This window comes from Arvicanthis niloticus, chromosome 3, assembly GCF_011762505.2.
Source record: "Arvicanthis niloticus isolate mArvNil1 chromosome 3, mArvNil1.pat.X, whole genome shotgun sequence".
NCBI lineage: Eukaryota > Metazoa > Chordata > Mammalia > Rodentia > Muridae > Arvicanthis > Arvicanthis niloticus.
Window position 1 is genome coordinate 75100826 of NC_047660.1, and position 12613 is coordinate 75113438.

General features: G+C 53.5%; 1 protein-coding gene across 1 annotated transcript; it reads right to left on the bottom strand.

Annotated features, from left to right (window-relative positions):
* Window positions 1–436: 436 nt before the first annotated feature.
* On the bottom strand, window positions 437–5033 carry Znf503 (zinc finger protein 503). The gene is made up of 2 exons (XM_034498799.2): window positions 3661–5033; window positions 437–2975 (listed from the first exon to the last, which is right to left on the bottom strand). The coding sequence occupies exons 1-2, from the start codon at window positions 3967–3969 to the stop codon at window positions 1347–1349; spliced, it is 1938 nt and encodes a 645-aa protein (XP_034354690.1). The 5' UTR covers window positions 3970–5033; the 3' UTR covers window positions 437–1346.
* Between the last annotated feature and the right edge of the window lie 7580 nt (window positions 5034–12613).

The following is a 12613-nucleotide window of genomic DNA, read 5'->3' on the forward strand; positions in this document are numbered from 1 at the left end:
CCCGGGGGGCTCTGGCACAGCCAGGCGAGTCCCAGCCTCCTCCACTCTTTGAACAAAACGAAACTCACACGCTACCCCACTCAAAAAAAAAAAAAAAATCCTTAAAAGAGCAATTTAACAAAAGCTAAAGCGTCTATTTTCTCTGCTTTCACTTTTCACACAGCAGCTTCCCAAGATTTAAATAAAAACGAAATGAGCAATTAGCCAAGGATACTATCTTTCCACATTAGAATTCTCTCTTGAAAACCATTTCCCCCCAAGGCCAACCGTTCCGCAGGCCAGCCCTTCTGAAGCTTTTGCCTATTCAAGAAAATCACAACAAAGCAGTAGGAAATTCATAGCCACGATCCTGGGCTGAAGGTATTAGGGAATCCGCAGCGGCTGAAACCGCTTTAATAAAAGTAAAAAATAAAAAAAGATAATAAGAAGTAAAACCTTTTAATACATCAAATATACGGAATTTTAATCTTTAAAGCGATACATTGTCTATTATTTTAGCACATGACGTAAACCTTGTCCCATTCTCAGCGGGGGGACTTAAAAATTAAAAATAGTTAAGTGTTCCTTTTAAAGAACAAAATAAGGCAAATGAGGTTTTGGAATAGAATTGTTTTTCCTTTTTTTTTGTTTTCTTCCAGAATACATACAAAAAAATACCCATTCTCTTTCGATGGTATATACCTTAAAAATAATTGCAATTTGAAATCAGAGTTGACAAATTGTGACTTATTTTGTTTCGTCTTTTTCATTTCTTTTTTTGTAACAAACATGCATGTAAATTTGAGTTTCAATCAGACATTAAATAAGAACGCACAATACAATCATAGCAGTTTAAAAGTAACATTAATGAGAAGACCCCTAATTCTGTAGCGGCTTTGTTTTTATTTATACTCTACAAGGGATCGGAGGGTTTGTTTTCCACATATTTACCCTCGAGTTTTAATTCCCCCCCTCCTCCTTTTAACCTACGGAGCTCAAACTAAATAATGCACTTTTGAACCACGGGTCCGCTTGGAGCTAACATAAATAAATACCAATGTTCACCGGCGAAGTCCTCAGATGAACACTTTCTCAATTATTTTTCCTTCTTTTTCTATAAAAAGTCCAATGATTTTTTTCAACTTTTATAAAGTTTGGTTGGGAGAGTAAGGGTGAAGTTTCCCGTCCAGGCTCACTCGCTCTCTGTGGTTGGGTGGATAGTTAAGATTTAAACTTTCTTTTCCCTTCGGTAGCCCGGGTCTTCTGCCCCTGCGGGCGTCAGGAACCTCACTCGGGTCCTGCCCCCTCCCTCGCTCCTCCCATCCCCCCAGCTCCTTCCTCTTTTTCCACATTCCTCCAGGGCGCCCTCACTGATACCCCAGTGCGGAGGCAGTGGTCAGTCTCTGTCCGTAGAGGGCATAGGGGGAGTAGTACGGTCCGGTGGCGGCAGGCACCGGCACTGGGGCACCGGGCGTGGGGAGCGGGCTCTTGGAGTACGGGTGGTAGCGGCTGCTGAGTCCCAGTGCGTGGTGGGGGCTGCGCAGCGCCAGTGTCCCTGGGCTGCCCGGTGCGCCCGATGTGGGGATGTGCATGTGACAAGCCATGGCTGCTGCGGCGGCGCTGGCGAGAGACGAAGAACTGGGGTAGCCCGACAGCAGTTTGTCTGTCCCTGGGAAGGCCGTATGGGTCCGCAAGTGGCTCAGCAGCTCTTCAGACGTGGCGAAGCGCTTGTCGCACGGCCCATTAGCTGACACCCAGTTGCAGATGTGGGGGAGCGGGTCATTAGGGAGCATGAAACCGTAGGGGTAGAGGGGGTGGCCGGCTAGGGAGGGTGGTGTGGCGCCCGCAGCGGCGGCAGCCGTCAGCGAGGAATGCACGCCGTGCAGTGGGTGCGTGGGGTACACCAGCGGGTATCCCGATTTGAGCGCTGCCGCTGCAGCGGCCGGATCGTGCGCGCACGAGGCGCTGGCCGCTGCAGCCCCCGCCAAGTGGCTGGCGCAGTGGTAGCTGAGGCAGTATGGGTCCCGGCACAAACTGGCTGTCATCACTGAAGGCGGCGACGCCCCGGCCAGAGGACTCGAACCCGCTGGCTTACTGCAGCCAAGAGAGCCGGCTGCGGCCGCTGCCAGCTGAGCCCCTACCAGGCTGCCAGGCTTGGTGGGGTCGAGCGCCACACCGTGTGGCAGGAACTGTGGTGGGTAGCCAGCGTAGGCCCCAGCCAGGCTGCCTGGGTAGGTCATGCCCGCGGGGGGTAGAGGGAACACTGTCTGGCCCGGTTTGTAGGGAGATACCGGGGCCACCAGACCGGAGCCCAACACCGACGACGAGGTGGGCGCGCTGGGGCCTGAACCCGAGCTGGAGCTGGAAGAGCCACCACAGTCCGAGCCTAGAGACTTGCCTCCTGGACCCCCTTCCGAGTGCTGGTTCACGTCCACGTTAATTCCGGCGCCGCAGCTAATCCGGCCGTGCGCCAGCCCGGCGGGTACCCCGTCCGCCGAGGCGCCCCCGGAGCCCTTGCCGCTGCCACCGCCGCCAGCTTCCGGATCTTTCTTGTCGTCCTTGCCCTCCGGGCCGCCCCCGGCGGAAGGCAGCATGCCTCCCGGCGAACAGGCCGAGGCGCTGGAGCTGGGACTGCCTGTCCTGGGCGTAAATGGCTGGCAGGTGGCGCTCGGTACCCGGAATCCTGACTTCTCCGCAGCAACACCCCCGCCGCCGCCCCCGCCGCCGCCGCCTCCACCGCCGCCTCCCGGCTCCTTCTTATCTGAGCCGGGTTTGGAGTAAGGCTTGAAACTCGACTTGTCTTCCACGCCGATGTCGCTTAGCTTCAGGGGGCCCGACTTGGCGTCCTTGTCGCCCCCGGCTCCACTGCCTGTACCACCCGCGCCGCCCCCATTGGAGGCGACCGAGGAGAGTTTGGAAGAGGGCGAAGGGTCCGGCTTCCCTATCTGCGAACATGTTTGAGCCAGCAGCGCCAGTGGGCTCTTCTTGGCGTCCAGCTGCGGAGTCAGATGGGGAGGGGTTCACACAGAGAAAGAAAGAGAAACCCTTTAGAAACCTGCACTTAGGGTTCTAACGCCCTCCTTAACAGCCCGCGAAAAGCATTTCAACTTCGAGGCGCAGTTCTAAGTGGCACCCCACTCCTTGGGAAAGATGCCAGAACCCCCTGACCGCTCTAGGATCCTTCCTGCATTCTTTAGGCACTACTTAGATTTGGAAACAATCTCTCTCAAATGTTTTGGTTTTCGTCTCCTTAGATTCAGAATTGTACCCTCTTCCCTCGCACACACTCCTTGATTCTAAAGAGTAAGGGCTTGAGCGGTTGGCGCCTGCGAGGCTGTGTAAATACACTAGCTTCTGAGAGACGGAGGAAGGCGACTTTGGAACACTATACAGGCCCTTGTCCGCCTAGGGGCCGATGGGGGAGGGCTAGGTATATAGTGGGTTTAATACAAAAAAGACAAGTTTGTGTGGTTTTGCCCGTTAGAATTTGCACCCAATTTCATCTCGTTGCTCTTTTTCCGACTAAGGTTGAGGAAGCACTGTCTTTTCCTCCCAACCTGGAGCTGAATCACTCCGACTGTCCCCCCCCCCCCCCCGCGCCCCAGATCCCAGGGGAAAGAAACCCCACAGGAAGGCAGACCTGGTAGGGGACCCAGCTTAACCCCGAGAGAAGGTCCTTACCTCGATGGGGCTGACGGGCGTGGAAGGCAGGGGTTGCAGATACTCTGGGTGCAAAATGTGGCCAGTCCGTGCCGTCAGCATCTTCAGCACCTTGATGGGCAGGCGGTTAGCCTGGCGCAAGGGGTCAGAGGGGGGCACAGCGTGCACAAAAGGCTTGGTGCTGCCGGCCGGGGAGGAGCCTGGGCCGTGGCCGGAGCAATTTCCAGAAAGCGCGCTGGTCCAGGCAGGGTCCGCACTGCCACTGCCGCCGCCGCCGCCGCCGCTGTGCTTACTGCTTCTTAGGGCAGAAAGCGAGGGCGCTGTGCTCATGACCCACCCGCGCGCATGGGAGCAGCGGGGGGGAGGGCTCCGAGACGCGCGGGGCGGGCTCGGGGCTGCGCGCTCGCCGGGGGAGCGGGAGCAGCTGGAGGAGGAGCTGGCGCAGTGGACGCGGGAGCCCCGCGCGCCTTCTCGCCGCCTGGAGCCAGAAGCGAATAATCCTGGGTGGCCCGCAGCAGAGCCGTGGCGGGGCTAGAAGAGCAGGATGGACTGCGGGAGTGCCCCCGCGGTGCGCGGTGTCTGTCTCGGGCTGCGCCCTGCGCTGCGCTCTCCCGGCCCCGAGCCGGCGCTGCGCTCTGCGATGTGAGCCGCTGCTTGTCCAGCCGGGGCTCTGGCGAGGAAACTCACTTCAAAAGCAGCTGCACCGAGGGGGAGATTAAAGCCTTTGCCGCCTTCCAATCAAATGGGAGCCCGAGGTGATTGGAGGGTCAAGGGGATGTGACGCGTCCCGCGCCGCCGCCGCCGCCGCCGCCAGGACTCTCAGAGCTGGTTTTAATGGGCAGCTCCCTCTTCACCGCCCCTCGGCTTGTCCCCTCCCTCGATTTCGCTACCCGGACGAGATGGACATTTATTCTACGTTTGTCATCTACCGCCTTCTTTCTTTTTAACTCCTCGTCGTTCTTCGTTTTCCCAGCAGGAAAACAAACTGAAACCTTTGGAGGGAGGGAGTGCGAGTGAGTTAACAGACTTCGGGAGAAGAAACGCCTGAGGTAATGTGGATACCTGCTGAACGGTCAACTCCAGGGATGAGTGGGGGCCTGTACACACACACACACACAAATCTTCTCAGAAATTGAGATTTTGCGTGGTGCGGCCACCCGGGTAAGGAAAGGTGGAGACTCGATGCTGCAGGAAGTCTGCCCGCCCGCTTGGATTTCTGGAGGTTCAGCAGCAGAGAAACCAGAAGCTAGAAGGGCAACGGAGGCGGTGGCTGCTCGTCCTCGCGACGTGCGCGGGGCTCTCCGCCCTTCCCGGTCACGTGACACCCGAGGACGCTCAGATTGGGGCAGGAACGGGGGTCACATGTTTCCCCTGTTTCACACTTCAATCTCCCCCCCCCATTCTTGCTTTCCTCTTGCTACCCTCTCCCCCCGCACCCCCCCCGTTTCTCTGGGCATCTCCACCCCTCCATCAATTGTCAATGTGCCTCGACCGCAATCAATCAGTTATTTGTCAGCTCTTGTCAATCTGCCCGTGATTTATGTCAGCTTTTGTTGCTGATTACAAGGCGGGTGAGACTTGAAGGGAAAAAGAGAGACTGAGAGTGAGACAGAGGAAGAGACCGAGAAGGAGCTGAAGGAGGGGGAAAGAGCAGCAGCCTCCTGGGACGTGTGTGTGTATGTGTGTGTCTGCGCGCGCGCGCGCGCGTGTGTGTGCGTGCGTGTAGAGGGAGTGTAAGAAAAAGAAAGAAAGGGGAAAGAGGCGTCCACCGTCAGGAAAATGAAATAGTGAGAGTAAAGTGCGCAGGTGCACCCAGGACGCTGAGTCTGGCGCACCGGCCTAGGATGTGCTCACTCCCTCTTGGGGTTGTCGAGACAGACACACCCTCCACCTTTGGGTACTTCGGTCAATCCGGGTCGCCCAGTTCGGGTCTGCTTGGTACCTAAGAACGGCGCTGGAGACGACGTCTAACACGGAGGTTTCCTGCCTCTCTGGCATAATCCCTCCCGGGCATGTAACTTGAAGAAGTCCAGCTGCCAACCTCTGTAGTGTTCCGACCCCAAACTCCGGAACTTCTTTCCAAAGAGCCACACCACCAAATATAGCCCGAGTTCTGGAGCTTACTTGTGGGATAAACCTCCTTAATTCTGTGACCCGAGTTCGTAGCGAGAGTTGAATAGCTCAAGAGAAGAGGCCTGACCATGTGCATAGGCAAACAGGTCTCAGGCTCGCTCTCTTCCTCTCCCGGGTCCTTCGCCACTACCCTCCGCTTACCATCCCGACAGTCCTGGGAGCCGGGACTATATCGGGCTGCCCGACGGAATAATGTGGACGGTTCAGACAGGACTGACCTAAGCGGGGAGAGGAGAGGGAAGAACGCGAGAGGGAGGGGCGGCTGCCTGTGGAAACCGGTTCTTCCAGGGAAGCGGAGCGGGACTTCGGCGTTCCCCTCGATTTGCTCCGTCACTCGGACTGTTTGGAAAGAAGAGGGGAGGCGCTGTGCGTGCTGACTTGTACCTGGATCTGGGTGCACAGTGCGTACGCACTCCTGTGCCGCTGGGCGACTTCCTTAACGTCCGCTCTGGGGTCAACCTCCAGAAACTCGTAGAAAGTAGAAGGGGGTGAGAAGAGGACACACCTCCTTGCACAGAGGGACTTGGGAGACTTTGAATTTCCCCTCCCCCCACTTTTCCGCAGAGCTCTTCTTTTGTTGTCAAGTCCGTTTGATAAATGGTGGGGCTGGGAGCGCTGGGAGCCAGGAGCCGATCTGCGCCTTGCGCAGGGGCGGGGGGCCCAGCCTGGAGTCCGGGTTCCGACCACAGCGCGCACCCTGAGCTGAACCGGGTACGCTCAGGGGTCTGGTTGGGGACTTTCCTTCGGTTTGCTAGCCTATTCTTTCCCACCATCCCAATCTCCCTTTCCCTTCTGTTTCTGTCTCCCACTCCACGCGGATAAAGAGAACTTTCTGGGGTGGGGGTGAGTTTTATAATTTTATCGTAAGTATTCTTTGACAGAGTTTTGATTTTATTCCTTGACTCCTTAGGTTGGCAAAGTTAATGGGATGGTAACTCGATTAATGGTAATTTGGAAAGAAGAGAGGCGTTTTGTGCTGGTGCTGGTTTTGCGTGTGTGTGTGTGTGTGTGTGTGTGTGTGTGTGTGTGTGTGTGTTAAGAACACCGGCGGTTTGTGATGTCCCTGCGACAATTGATGAAGGTAAGTCTGTGAGACTATGGCAAGATCACAGGTATCATTGTGAAGGTGCCTGAATGATCTCTGGAGAGTCCAGCTTACATTTTGCCAGAATGGCAACCCCAAACTCTGCCGGGCGATGTCTCAGAAGCTGCTTGTAGCCTGCGGGTGTTAGTGACTGCCAGTGTCGCCCATTGTATGCCTGTAAAGGTGTCACCCTCTGGTCAGCTCCTGTGGTCCCAGCATAGCAAGCTAGGTCTTGGGCCACCTGCCATATTGGCCTCTCTGATAGGCCTGGGCACTGAAAGCTGGAGCTGTGGACAGAACAGCGCAGGCCAGGGTTCAGTTTCTAGGCTCAGTGTGTCTCCTTTTCTCCAATTTCAGTAGTTTTCTCATTGCACTAGGCTGTTCAAGAGGGGGGCCACCCCAGCTCTTCAAGACTGGTTAGAATCCTGGAATGGCTCTTGTCCCACATAGAATACACACGGCTCACGTGCATGCGCCGCTGTGTTCGGTGAGCTCCGGCTGTTGGCCGCTGTTAAAACTCAACTCGGAAGGCTGGAGCGCACGGGGGCGCCTGGGGGTCTGCGTTCCCCGGGCTTTGGGGAGGCACCAGCATCTGAGCCTGCGCACCTCTCAAGGGAGGCCAAATCTCTGAAGGCCGAGCAAGCTATGGAAGTTGGGAGGTGGGGTGTTATTAATTACTTCAGGCTAGGCCTAATGCTTCCAACCCTCAGAGGTGGTTGGCATGGACGTCCTGCGGATTTTATTTGCACACAATGGACATGATTTGTTTTCTTAAAAAAAAAAAGGTGTGGGCATGGCAGATATTTGAGGAGGAGGTGGAGGGGAGAAGGCGGAAGGGAAGAGAGCTGAGGAAAAAAGTTTGAAAATGCCTTGAACTATTCACTGTCGAGATGGCTAATCAGTATTGAGGCCGGAGGGCAGGCGGGCCGCCTTTCACCACCGCTTCCCTTTCATCTCTGGCTCGGCGGAGGCGCTCAATTAAAAGCCTATCAGTTTGTAAGTAAATCAACGCCTATCAGAGTTGTCACATCAAACAAAACGATTATTATTGCAGCCCGCCTCCCCTATTAATCTCCCTCGAAGATAATCCGCCTGACAGGTCAGGCCCGGCAAGTTGGAAAGCCTGGCCCAGAGCGCCCTAAGAGTCCTGGACCGGCGCAGGCCCCCAGGGGTCTCTACACCCAGGTTCTGTTCCGCCCTGCAGTCCTCCTTGGAGGGGTGAGGGAAAGAGCAAGTTGAGGCTGCTGGACCCATTCCCTCCCCACCAGACTATAGTAAGGTCTGAGATTCCTAGGGGCCACTGAGGTGTCATGCCCAAGCCTAACAGCTTTTCAAACCAGCGAGGCTTGGGGCGGAACAAGACTTGTGGCTCGGCTTAGTCCTGGGACCTTGACATAGCCTGCATTCTTCTGGGTTCGCCTCTTTGACTCTGCTTATTTTAAAAATCTCACTCTTCTCCTTTTTGTTTCCATGACTCTCTGAACCTTCCCCTCTTCATTTCCTCTCTCCTTTTATTTTTATTTTTTGAGTTGTCAGAGAATATTTCTTATTGCCTTACTTTCCCTGCTCCATGTATAAGTCTCTACATGGTAGTCATATTCTCAGGAATAGAACATTCTCAGGGCCCGGGTTATTTCTCTCTCTGCAGGAGTGCACGTGAGTCTCAGGTTTTTTTTTTCTTTCTGCAAATAAATAAATAAGCCCCTTAGTTTCTTCCCCAAACCAGGAAGGACTTTTAGAGGCTCTTCACCCCACCTCAAGGGTTTTGTATATTTGGGGAAAGGGAATTAATCCAGCCAGTCCAGGATAGCTAAATATGTAGGCTGTTGCAAGCCCCCTATTTGGAATTAGTATCTTGCCCTGGAATTTCACAGTTCCAGCTTTGTTGACCTGGCCAATAGCCTCCGTGGAGCTTCATGGGTGTTGGGATCTTAGCATTTGGTGTATGAAGGAGCACCTAGGATTTCTTAAGTGCCTAGGTTATTTCCTCTCTGACCTTAAGTTAGAGCCTCAAGGACTGGCAGGGGTTTAGCTTCTAGACTCCTGAATTGTGGCCTTCTTCCTGGTGTCTCTGGCTTCCCATTCTGGTAATGACTTGAAATTGAACACCACCCACCTTTCTATGTTATGCTTTTGTCCAAGCTCAGACCCAAGTGGCCACTGCTAGAACTAGACTAAGCTGGGACTGAGCGCTGGCTGAAGTGTCTGAGGGGAAAGGGTTGTTGGAGGGACCCAGGGCCTACTAATTTAAATGCCAGCTCTTCTCTAAGACACCGGGGTTGCCATCCACAAGAACCCCAAAGGTGCTCTGCAGCTGACCAGCCACACTGAACCTCTCCAGCCAGCAGCAGCTGAGCTGGGTTTGAAGGCCGTGATTCTCCACCAAAACCTATTTCAGACTGCTTGGTGCCATGGGCTGCAGGACTGGGGGTTCCCACACAAGGTTCCCCAAAGTCCCTCGATTTGTACTCACTTTCTGGTCTTATGAAAACAATTTATTTCTAAACTGAGAAATACTGTATATTCATATATATTCATATATAGTGAATGATGCACGGTGGCTCAGTTATCTGTCCTCCTCGGTTTCTTACGAGTTTATGTTTGTCACCTTCACTGTGCTGCAGATACTTAAAGAGCTATAGACAGGGCACTATTCAACTCTGTAGGAAATATTCACTGTGCTCTATCTTGGGCCCCGATAGAAACCAACCCAACCCTTGCTTTATAATTTTCCCAATTTAATTATATGTGTACGTATTTAGAAATATATATATATATATATATATATATATATATATATATATATATATATATATATCATGTAGGTATCAATTTCCAGACGTGTTATCTGCCCTTGAAGCCAGAAGCAATAAATAGTGTTGGTACTGAGTGTTGAGATGTTTGTATAATTTTACCTTCACATGGATAAAGCTTACACATGGCTCTGCAATAAATTCAATCTTGTCATTTTTTAGAATCGACAGGATTTCTCTGGCCTTCGTTGGTGCCATATTAAACTGAGTAAGTCCAACCAGCAGGCATCCAATTGAAAATGGCTCCCGGGTGGCATGTACCAGTGAGCCTCGGCTCAGTTACAGGCACGAGGTGACTCCCCATGCCCAGGAGGCAGTGAGTTCAGCCCTACTTTTCTCTTGGCGCCCAAGGTTTCATGGCCTCTCGCTGCTATGCTGGCTCTAGTAGCCTCGGCGTCTGCTCAAGCCTCAGAAACCTACAGGGTTTCTGAAGAGTCCGCCCCCAGCGAAAACTGAAAGCAAATTCCGCCGCAGAGTCTGAACTTTGCTTCAAGCAGTTTTCTCCAGAGAATCAATGTCGGCTTTGGGAAGACAGTATGAGCGCACGAGGGAGGGAGGGAACCTGGTGGCCTACCTTGGCCAGAGGCAAAGTGAAGGCACCCCCTTCCTTATTTCTATTACTTCTTAGTGCCCACCTCCGGTCTGCTGCAGGCGCCCAGCATGGGCTTCTACAGTGCGCACCGGCTGGTACAAAGCCTTGCCCAGAATCGTCCGCCTGATCCTGCTTGAGAAAATTTGAGTCCAGATCACCTTCTGTGGGGAAGAATGGTTAGTCAATCTGAACAGTCCCCGGCCTAGCTCTCTGCCCTAACTTCCAGCCAGAGTGTAAGTAACCTGGAGCCACCTGCGCAGCAAACTTCTAGTTCTGAGCCCCGACCTCTGATGGGGGCACACACGGGGCCGGGCCGTTTGGGCTTCAGCTCTTGAGAAAAGCTTGCTTCGGGAGGATGAGTGTGTGGATCTCACCCACATGTGGTGGTTGCACAGACCCTTCTAGATCCCCTAACTCGAGGCGCTTCCCTTTGAAATTTCTCGATTTGGGATCCCGGCAAAGATGCAAACTGAGCGCTTGGACTCTGGCGGGGGCGGTTGCCAGTCTCTCCGCCGGGCCTGTCCCCAGGCTGGCCATAGTGGGTGAGTGATGAGGGCAGAGAAGGGCGCCCATAAATCCCGAGTGTCAGGGCGAAAAACTCTCTTTATTGTCTGCATGATGGATGGGCCCGGGGACGAGACACCAAATACTTCGTATCGCCTTTAAATGGGAACACATTTTTCGCGGCCATAATTCATGTTTTTTAAATAGAAAGTTTGAAATGTTGCCTATATTTCACCGGCCCTGACATATTTATGAATCGCTCCTTGCATGCAAATATCATTATTTCAAGCGACCGGGAGAGCGCGGGGGAGGGGAGGAGGCGCGGCCCCTGGGGCGTGGGAGTGGTGAACCGGAGACCTGTAAATGGAGGGGGTTCATCTCCCTAAAAGGCAGATGATGGGGCACGGAGAAAAGCTGTGTCTGGAAGCTGAGCAAGCCCTGGGGCTTCGCTCCCGCTGAAGATGTTGCTAGGCCTCCTGGGGAGGTTCGCTTGGCTTGGGACCAAGTGCAAGTTTCCTAATCTGCGGGGGAACCAAAAGATAATTTGCGACCTTCTTTGAAGCTGAAGCCACATTTTTCCAAGAAGGAAGTTTAAAAAAAGAGAAGAGTTTAACAAACACAAGTAATAATAACAACCCAACGTGTTTCGTGTTCTTTGCCATTACATCGATTTTATTGATTTTCATTCTGCAAACCTGGGAGTGTGCGCTCCCGGGTGGGGGCAGCTGTCAGTACCAGTCGCCATGCTGAGTGGGTGGGGGACAATCCTCGGGTGTCACCGCCCGATCCCCCCCCCCCCCATCTATTCAGTTCAACATCTCCCAGGCAGAACGGAGACTGCGCAAGACGCGGGGACAAAAATGACCCGGCCCCCAAGCTGGAGGGCTTCAGTCCCGCCCCTTCTATCTGTCCAGCTCAAGCACCACTCCGGGGCTCGGCGTTCTCTCTCCTCACGACTGCAGGACCAATACAGTCTCTTCCTCTCTCCTAGTCACTCTTGCCCGGGAGACACCTACACCTGCGCCCTTACTTGCCCACACTTTACCTGTGAGATTCTCAGCGGCGCCAGCGGCCCCGCGGATAACCGAGAAAGGATGGGGAGGGCGGGAAAGTGGGAGGGACGAGAGCAGCCAGTCGCTCCGAGCCTGGATCCGCTCTCTAGATCCGAAGCTGGGGCGCAGGTTTAAGTCGCTCTCGGAGCTGAATTGAGCGCTGGAGGATTGAGATCCAGGGATGGGCGGGCCCAGCAGCACTTCCGCTGGGGTGGGGCTGAGAGCTGACGTGGGCTCCGCCCCCGCCGCGTCGACCGGCCTCCTACAATTCAGCCTGGGTCCCTAACGCTCACTGAGAGTTTCTTCAGTACCAGCCCAAAGCCTGAAGGCAGTGGCAGCTCCTTTTTTCTACCTGCCCTTACTTTCCTTTTACACCTTGAGAACAGAAGGGGCTACATATCAAGAGCCTAGGCCCTAGATAGCGTTTTTTGCCCCCAAGATTTATTCAAACTTCTGTCCTTTTAGACTTACCTGGTGCAGAGTCCTTCAAGGTTTTTCTGGTATTCAATCATATGTTCTGTGGAATAGGTGGGAATACAACCAGTGCCTCCGGGTTCTCACCTTTCAGGAGGAACAAAACTTTTTTCCACATTAAATACGTTTATGCAACTGCATGTCATTGAATAAATCCATATCTCATTTAAAGGAAGTGACCATTCATATGTAATCAGTTGTCCAAATTAGAGCAAATGCTCTGTCAGTGGGGAAACGAAACTAAGATGGAAAAACAAGGAACAAAATGCTAACACTTTTTGATAGATTGTTTTGTGTCGGTACTATCAGAGTTTTGTGTGAA